This window comes from Rhamphochromis sp. 'chilingali', assembly GCF_963969265.1.
Source record: "Rhamphochromis sp. 'chilingali' genome assembly, chromosome: 17".
NCBI lineage: Eukaryota > Metazoa > Chordata > Actinopteri > Cichliformes > Cichlidae > Rhamphochromis > Rhamphochromis sp. 'chilingali'.
The window spans coordinates 2,551,258-2,561,207 of NC_137944.1; the positions used below are offsets into that span (position 1 = coordinate 2,551,258).

The window sequence follows — 9,950 nt, forward strand, 5'->3', positions numbered from 1 at the left end:
CAGCCTCTATGGATCTTGTGCTCAGAGCTTGTTCCTGTGCTGCCATGATTAGTGCCTCTGTGCTGTCTTTCAGACCAACCTAGTCAAACCACTGGTAGGATTTCTAGATGTCAGCTGCTTCCTCTATCTACTGGGTATATACACAGTACCGGGCCTGTCCTTTAGTGATGGTTCTTCCTCTTGCCCTCTTTCTTGGGCTTCTGCTACCTGAGGCATTCACTAAGTACACAATCAGTTCTGGCATTCTTCCTGATGTACTCGAGAGTGTTCATTGTGTCATCCTGGTCTGTGGTTCTGACACTCACCAGTCCCCAGCCTCCTTCCTTCCGCTTAGCATACAGTCTCAGGGTGCTGGACTTGGGGTGAAACCCTCTATGTATAGTCAGGAGTTTCCTTGTCTTGATGTCAGGGGCTTCCATCTTCTCCTTTGGCCAGCTTATTATTATTATAATTATTATAATGCTCAAGGGTTTTAATTACAACATATTTAATTTCTTAAGCTTAGATACTCTTTTCTGAACTTTGCCATTAAGGCTGCACACAGGGCAGCTGTGGCTACAATGTAGCTTGACATCACCAGTGTGTGAATGGGTGGATGACTGCATGTAGTGTAAAGCGCTTTGGGGTCCATATGACTAAAGCGCTATACAAATACAGGCCATTTACCATTTACCATCGCTCTGGCAGAAATGGCGCTAGAGCCAGAGTAGGGGAGAGGCGAGCTGGAACAAACCATTTTGGGAGGGGGGTATCTATGCTTTTGTTGTTAAAATGTTATGTCTCAATTAAGTACTGTATGTTTTTTATATTTTTAGTAGTGTTTACACAAACAGCAAATATTGTCAAAAAAGTGAGAACTCTTTGATTAATTTTGATTCATTGGGCTAAAATCGCCCCTGGTGAGATGATATTTAGATTTGATTTGATATACCTTTATTAGTCCCACAAAGGGAAATTTCATAAGGCTGCTGACCTATTGTACGCAATGGCGGCGCCATCTTACCCTCCGACCATACATACATTACACAAAACATCACATGGGGAAGACAGGTCAGAGAGGTATAACAATGAAAAATTTGGAGGAAAGATAAGGAGAAAAAATAACTCCCCCCAGACTGAGCTCCAACAGGGAGATCAGTTTGAGAACAGAAAAAAACACCTCTGCACATGAAAAAACTCTTAATACACCAAAGAAACACATGACAAGCAACAGGGGTGGGTAAAGGGTGAGAGACAGCCGAATTAGACAGTACATCCGGGGCTGCGTGCACTGGTCTCCTTGATCCACCGTCAGCATCGGAAGGGAATAAGCGTCGAAGGCGTTTGGAAAGGGAGGGGGGATGAGTGTGTGCATATCAGTGTATATGTATGTGTGTGTGTGTCCAGAGTTCAGCTGAGACAGTGTCCTTCGCCCTGCTAGGCTAAGTAAACAGTTTTCCAGCCAACCCAGGTGGCCTTGCATGGAATGGGAAGGAACAGACTAAACACAGTCGTTATCAGGGTGTTGTTGTTCAGCTCCAGCCTTGAGACCGCAGCTGGCGCCGAAAGGGTATCCGCATGAAGTGATGGTGCTTTTTACTTTAGTGCGAACAGCTCATATGAATTTCAAAGCAGTTCTACAGTCCGACACTGGTCTCTCAATCTCCCGTTGGAGAGCCGTGCGCTTCGCCATACTAGCGTTCTGTGATGTTGTCATTTCTTGTGCTCGAGGAGCCGATTCTGAGAACTCACGACAGTGTGCCTCCCCGAGATGTCATCCAATTTGCACCCAGAGATGTTATTCTGAGCGAGCCCTTCCGAGATGTAATCCAGTCTGCAGTCAGAGATCTTATTCTGAGTATTCACAGCAGCCGTAGCCTCTCCAAGATCTTATCCGTGCTGCACTCAATGAGCCCATTTTGAGAAACTCACGCCTCTCCCATCGTTTCAATCCCAGTGGGCAGCCTTGTGGGGGTTTGAACAGCCGGTTCTGCTTTCTAAATTCTTCGATAAGTCAGGGCCAAGCCAGCTCCGATCAGCCAGAACCCTGTTATCATGGTTCCGAATAGGTAGATATCTTCAGCACTCAGGCTCACCCGAGCCCAAACTTCTCATTGAGAAAGGGGTGTCAATTGCATTTAGGGACCAGTTGATCCAATCCATAATTCCTCTTTTAGGTTTTAGAGAACAGACTGTGAGAGAGTGTTCCAGGGAAAAGTAATACAAAAAACACAAGACTAGACAAGGACATAAGAAGCTAAGCAGGGAAGCTAAGGGAGAGGAGGAGGAGGAGAGGAGAAAAGTGTGACCGCCTTCGTCAAGAGCAAGAGCAGGATTTACTAAGTTAGATCTGGAAACAATGAATGTCTTTTCAAAGCTAGGACTTTTTGGGTCTCTTTTTATTCCAAGCTTTGTTTTTATCTTGATTATTTTCAATTTGGTATGATACGCAACAATTTTCATCTTGTAAGCAGGCAGAAAAAAACAAACAAAGAGAGGAGGACGATCTCTTCATGTTTTTAAGTTTGCATTAACTATTCATTTTTTGTTGGTAAAAATTAATTAATGACTATTATTTTTGTATCTTATAAGAATTCAATGATGATCATTGCTTTTTTTAACTGCCGTTAATTCAAGGTAACATTAGGGTTACAATTAAACAACATGCACATTTACACTAAGATACCTTTCTGTAAAAGTATCTAAACTCTTCAGGATATTTTCTGGGCACTTATTTATTTTTAATGTTTGCATATTTGTCAAACTTACATGTTTCAGATCATCAAACAAACCTGAAATCTGAAGTAAATACAAACCTCTGGTTTTTAATCATGATTTCACTAATTGAGTGGAAAAAACCTTCCAAACCTACCTGGCCCTATGTCAAATGTAACTGTTCCCTAAACTTAACCATTGGTTATCCAACACTTTGAAGCTAAAACTACAATCAACTGCTTGATGAAGAAGATGATTGTGATTGTGATCGTTGATAATGAAGCTTTTGCATTGCTGTGGAGGAATTTTGGCCAAATCGTTGCAGAATTGCTTTAATTCAGCCACATTGTAGGATTTTAAACAAACATTATTGGCATAACCATAACTTTCTTCAATAGCAAGGTCCTGAATATTATTTATTAATTACTTACTACTTATTTTGTGGGGTCTTTACCTTACAGCATAAAGCACCATGAAGTGACTGTTGCTTTGATTTGGCATTAATTAAATAAAATTCAATTAAATTGTTATTGCGTTAAAGAGAGTTGAATTGAATGAATACTATATCAACTTGTGAAATGTGTTCTACATTTTAAAATGTTTGATTTTCAACAAAGAATATAAGTTTAAAAAAATTAAATAAATACAGACTTCCTGTGTGCAACTTGCATATTATTTCTGTCCCCATAGGTTCACTGTGGGTACTCTAGCATTCTCCATGGTTCACATTTATGTTGGGGTAGCTGGATGAATCTAAACTTGCTATAGTGCAGATCTCCCTGTTCGCCGACAGCATGTTTGCAAAAGCCAACATCTCACAGATTCTGAAGCTGCAGTTTTCATCACCCTCTGACCAAAATTCACTGAACAAGCATAAATAAAATCTGTTCTCTGCATTATTTGCTTGCTTATTACGCACCAGTCTACCGTTGTGTGCAGTGTAATTTAAACTTTTACAAATTATACCAAATTACAAAAGCTATGTCTCTAATAAAACCTTTCTTCAGTTTTTGATCTACTGCAGGGTTCTAATGCAAAATCGAATCCAATCAAATCGGGATCTTGTGAATCGGAATCGAATCAGTTATAGGAATCAGTGACGATACCCAGCCCTAGCTGTCACCCTGTCCAGTCTTCCTGTGGCTTTAATTGGATATGTGGTCAAGAAAATGGATGGATGGAATAAAAGTTTCTTCCATTTGAAAAAAAGTGTCACTTTAATCATAAGCACACTTACATACACAAGTGGGTTCTAGTATGACAGCTCATTTTAAAGCAGAAGGGTTGAACAGTGTTTTCATTGTCAGTTTTTAATGAATTTGGTGTTACAATTTGGCAAATGTAACATCAGTACCACAATCTACAAAACAATCTACAACCTCAAGTCATTAGAGAAGAGAGAGGATCACCACATTATTTACCCGGAGTGACTTGGCTGATTAAAGACAGACTTTGTACCTCAATTTCTCAGTGTAATTTATTTAGTACTATGTTAGATGTGATCTCTGTATATAGTACATGTCAGTCATGGAAAGGCTTGAAAGGGAAGAAAAATTACTCACATTTGTCAAAAACAAAAGATAAATCATATAAAAAAAGGATTGCTAGATGTTTACTTTAAAATTAATATATAATACAGATTTAAATCTCCATCCTTCTGGCAGTCGAGGACATCTTTACGGTGCAGATGCATTCTTATTTTAACAGTGTGTGTAAAACCTTCTAGATGGTTTTGTGTGATGATGAGAATACATATGCATGTAGCATCCACGCTTTATCTCTAGGCTGTTGTGTCACGGGTGTAAAAAATGAAATGTGTAGCCTACTTTTAGGTTTGACAATTTAGGATTTTTTTGTTTGTTTATTTGTTTTTTAACAGTGCCAAGTTGTAAAAAGTTGCCTCAAGAAACATCATTTTGCACATTTTAAAAAACAGGAGGCATAGAAAGTATTTGCCAGTGGGACACAATCCTTGTGGTGAACTTTACACTGGGTTTTGGGGGGGTTTCAAATCTATAGAGACGCTGTGTTTAGAGAAACTGCATCTCAGCTGTTCTGATACACCAGACACATAAGCGATCAATAAAGGGTTTTGGCTGGGCAGCCGTTGACCTTCTCTCCTGGATCGCTTGGAGCACCCTTAGGTGTCTTACCAGTTTTGACAAATGTCCAGCTGGGATAACCACATTTACTCATAGCCTTTTTCATATGATGTTCTTCTGCTTCCCTGGTCTGTAAGGATCTTACAATGCTGTGACTGCAGCCATTCGCCAACTCTATGTGAATGGTATTCTTGGTCATTGATCAATAGCCATGACAATTTGCATATGATCATGAAACTGACCCCACAGTCCTCTGTTAATCAGTGGTGCCATTTTCAGTCATTAAGCAAATGTACAGTTTATCCAGGGGAACAGAAACAATTTTTTGGGGATTTCCTTACCCACATGATGGAGCATGCATCAAAACCTTCCATGTAAACACTGCATGTCATTCCATACAGTACCATGAAGATCGATCAGCCATAAAATTAAAACATCCTGCCAAATATTTTGTATATCCCCTGAGTACTGCCAGAACAGCTCGCTGACACATCAGGCATTACAAGCCAGGACCAAGGTGCAGGGACAGGGTGTTGTGTGGTAGAAGATCCTCTGGGTGTTGTGTTATGATGCGTATGGACTCTCTGGATGGTATGTGTCAAAGTAACATCCACATTAATACCAGGGTCCAAGGTTTTAATACAAAACATTAAATTTGAATATTTTCTTCACGTTTTCAATTTTCAAACTTTTAACGTTGTGACTAACTGGTGTAGATATGCACCTGGTGAAAGGAATGTTTTCTCATTTGCAATTTGCTCATTTCATAGATATCTAGATCCTAACGTAGCATCCTCATATTGATGTAAACTCTCAGCTAATAGATGTTTTTTACTCTCTTCCCCAGGTTACAAGTGCTCATCCTTCAAAGTCAGACATTGTCAAATCAGGAAATCTGAAATCCACACTTAAGCATATATGGACACAAAGTAATAAGGAAATGTCCATCAGTAGGCTGCTATCACAGACTCTACAAGGCAAGGAGAACAGCACAGCTTTGGATCTTCACTATGACACTCCAGAGCCCTATTTGGAGCAGGATCTTTGGGATTGGCTGAGAAATTCCACGGACCTGCAGGACTCACGACCACGGGCTAAACGGCGGCCTATGGTCAAGACAGGAAAGTTTAAGAAGATGTTTGGCTGGGGGGACTTCCATTCAAACATTAAGACAGTTAAACTTAACCTGCTAATCACTGGTAAGATTGTAGATCATGGAAATGGCACCTTCAGTGTCTACTTTCGCCACAACTCCACAGGGCAGGGCAATGTGTCTGTTAGCTTGGTCCCTCCAACAAAGATAGTTGAGTTTGATGTGGCAGCACAGCAGTCCGTCATTGATGCCAAGGACTCAAAGTCCTTCAACTGTCGCATAGAATATGAGAAGGTTGAGAAGGGTGCCAAGAACACACTCTGCAACTTTGACCCATCCAAGACATGCTACCAAGAGCAAACTCAGAGCCATGTCTCCTGGCTTTGCTCCAAACCATTCAAAGTCATCTGCATCTTCATTTCCTTCTACAGCACCGACTACAAACTGGTGCAGAAAGTGTGTCCAGACTACAACTACCACAGTGACACTCCCTACTTTCCCTCTGGCTGACATTTCCATACACTCACAAACTACATAGTGGTCGAGTGGAGAACAGACTAGGACTTCTATCCAGGCCAGAGACATTTGTATGTTAGCCCTTCTGTCCCTTAACATGTCCATATCAGAGTGTCAACTATGCCCAAATGATTCCCCAAATGATTCCCCTGTTCAATCTTCTGAAAGAGCAAAGAGCAACTTTCAATTCTTACAAAATGTGCTAATTGTAAACTGCTTAAAAGTAACCTTGGATTACCAGTTAGAATTTTATCCCTTAATTATGATTTATTCCAGCTGAATTTTGTCGAAAGCAATGGCCTTTGGGTCATCTTGGGTTAGTACTAGTATGAATTGTTCATTATTGAACTCTGCTCTTTCTTGTTGTTATTTTTACATCACACTTGTAGTCCAACTGAATGTTAATAACCTTGTTTTCTTTTAGCATATTTCAATATACAGTGTATTAACTCTTGATAGTATATGGACTGTTTGCCCCTGCTGTACCAGTTTCACTCTGCGTTTTATTCTGAATAATGGAAAAAAAATTAGCTCCTTGTTTAAAAAGAATGAAAACTATCCTTCAAATGTTATTAGAAAAAGAGGCTGAGGATGACAACAAAGATTCAAATGTGAGTGTGATGCTGTTAGAAATGTGAGGTAGTTTAATAAGTGAGGTTACCAGGCTGGCTTCTTCTACAGTCAGTTGAGAAAACCTGTTAACAACAGACTTTCAGATAGTGTAAGATGATCAGTCCTCGGTCATCATCAGAGAGCTTTTTGCGATAACGAACTTAACCAGCTACTGAGTCAGTTAGATGACTGGCCTATATTTTGAACTGACAAAATTCCGGATTAACTGACTGATCAGTGGGTTCTTGGGGATAAGACTTGTTCATTGTCAATTAATATAGCAAATGTAATGTATTGAATTCTATATATTAGAGCTTAATTTGTATGAATGGTTTGTATTGTACATAGTTTATCCAAATTATGCTGCTTCTGTATATGCCCCATGAGCTGTGTTTTTGACCACCTCTGCTAAGTCCTCTTGAAAGTCCATTTATGCTTGTTCTTGGTTCCTCTAACACAGAAAATGATGTTGCAGCCCTAGGTGTGAATGTCATGAAAACAGAAATCATGTACAGAAGATTTAGAACTGACTAAATATAATAAAAGTATTGACTTAAATTTTCTTTACTGGGTTGGGGGAAGGTTTGGGGATGAAGATGGATTAAAGAAATCAGAAATTTTATCAATTGAATTCTGGTATGTGTGAGTTAATTAAATCAGTAATGATTTGTTCAAGGTTTGTGGCAAACCATCATACCCATCTTTGTAGGACAATGGGCTACAATGGCAAAGGAAAATTTATTATAATAAACTGAACTGCAACAAAGTACAGGAAAAGACTCAGGTTTCACTCAAAATTCAAGCTTTCACAACATTAAGGAGATGTTATATGTTTCTCAATTATCTTGGATATCTGTGTGATGAGTCCTACCCCATCTAACACAAGATTTGTTGCCTAAAACATGAGCAACAGTGAGAGGCACAAAAAATGTAATTTTAAATGAATTGGTGGTATCTCATAAATACATATGTGTGTGCTTATTGAGGTTTGGTCACACATATATTAAACACCTCTAGAATAACTAATAGGACTATGTCATGGCTGCTGCGTGAGTCCCAAATGCAGGACTCCGGAGATCAGCGGCACAGATGGTGCAACTCTGAAGGCCGACCGGGAGTCCATTGGTGCAAATCTCAAGGAAGCCTGTGAAGGTGAGGGAGCAGGTTCACAGGTTTGTGATCACTTGGTAGGTGGCCAGTGATGGCAACAGCAACCCTTTGTCAGAGGCCGTTGACGAAAGAACGTCGATGGAAGTGATGGAATACCTCTGGTAGCATGGCTGATGGCTGATCTTGATGGCAATTCCAGTTTTTCCTCTGGCTCAAGTGGAGCAAGACCCACTGTCACTGGATGCTCAGGTGCTGGTTCAGATCAGATGTGGGACCCACAGGCTCAGGCTCCGGTTAAACGCCCAATGGATTCATTGGGTGTTTTGGCCATTATCACTATACACCCTCATCCAAGGAGGCCTTGCCAGGGTTGATCAGGCCCCGGAGTGTGTCACTGGTTTATGTTAAATTATTATTTCTCTTTCTTCTGTTTAGTTTCTATAGTTTATTTTCTTCTATCTATTCACTGCAACTGAGAAATAATACTTACATCTTTAACATTTATGTAGCCTTATGATGCCTGGAGCCTTCTCTCTTATGATAGAGAGGAGTAAGACAAAAGGGACAAGATAGGAGAGAGCAGAGAGGAGAGCTGGAAGTGGGGCGCCCGATCTGGCTTCCCACACCTCCGCGCTGGGTTGTAAGCTCTACCCCCCACTGCCTCCCAGAAAAGGGCCTATTATCAGGCTTGGAAATTAAACAAGTAGTGGCCGGTTCAGAAACTGAAAACAAAGTCTGGCATGGAGACAGAAGAGAATGTGTTATAATCAGCCATCTCAGGAATAAAACTATCATTCTTAGTCTCTACAGATTTTGTGGCACAGCATAGTCTTTTTTTTCCCCCAGACTTGAAGAGAGCAGGAGGCAACAAGTCCTTCTCACTCAGCATTGGATTTTGCTTGGTTGGTGTAGAGTGATGGAGAGAACCTATGTTTATCTGGGCTGCGTTGCTGGGACAGCTGCTGTATCCAAGGGGACAGCCACAGAGACAGGGCACAAATGATAATTAAATATTCCAAAACCTTGATTAAGTTGAATATAAATTGACAATGAATAGAATATAATTTAAAGGAAACCTACAAAATGTTAATATAAAAATGAAGAATCACAAAACCTTACAGAAATGCATTGTCCTGGTTCCAAGACCCAGAGACCCTGACAGACTGTAAATTATCGACATACATATGATACATATCTGTTATAATAGAGTTAGTTGGTGGATGTAGATCTGAAAACAGAAACCAGATTATACTGAATGACAGGTTATACTGACAGTTTTCTAGAATGTGTGACAAATGTGTCACAATCAGCGAATGCAGATAATTTGTTATGAATTTGACATTAAAATGGAAACTACAGAGATTATCATGTTAAAATGTAACAAGAAACTGCAGAGATTCTTATTACACTTTAGCGTGACACTCTGCAATAAGACAGTTTTTATGTATTATAATGCAATGAAGTAGTTAACGGTAATAATCTTTAGTAGCAATTAATTATCTTTATGGGTTTACTAATATTTTTTTGAGCAGTATACAATATTGTGTTTTTCCTGAGGCTAAAGAAATGACTGATTAAGCACTTAGTGTGCACTGTGCTAAATTAAACAGCTTTGGATTTTCACATTTGTGCAGTGTACAAACAGTGCATGTGTAAACAGTCTGTCTCGACATTTCCTTCACACTAACAGGGACAACATAAGAACACATAAGCAGCGTGCCTGACTATAATTAATCTAGTGCCATGTGTGATCAAGCAGATTTGAATGATCAGACATGGCAGAAATTTGGACACACAGAGGCAAGCTTGTAATTCAGTCCCCG

General features: G+C 39.9%; 1 protein-coding gene across 1 annotated transcript in view; it reads left to right on the plus strand.

The window, feature by feature from the left end:
* Nucleotides 1-7,645, plus strand: part of nxph1 (neurexophilin 1) — a 77,846-nt gene extending 70,201 nt beyond the window's left edge. The window contains exon 2 of the mRNA XM_080863556.1: nucleotides 5,644-7,645. Coding sequence (XP_080719682.1) covers nucleotides 5,644-6,399 — 756 coding nt within the window. The 3' untranslated portion in view covers nucleotides 6,400-7,645. The remainder of the gene's footprint in view (nucleotides 1-5,643) is intronic.
* The last annotated feature ends 2,305 nt before the right edge of the window (nucleotides 7,646-9,950 follow it).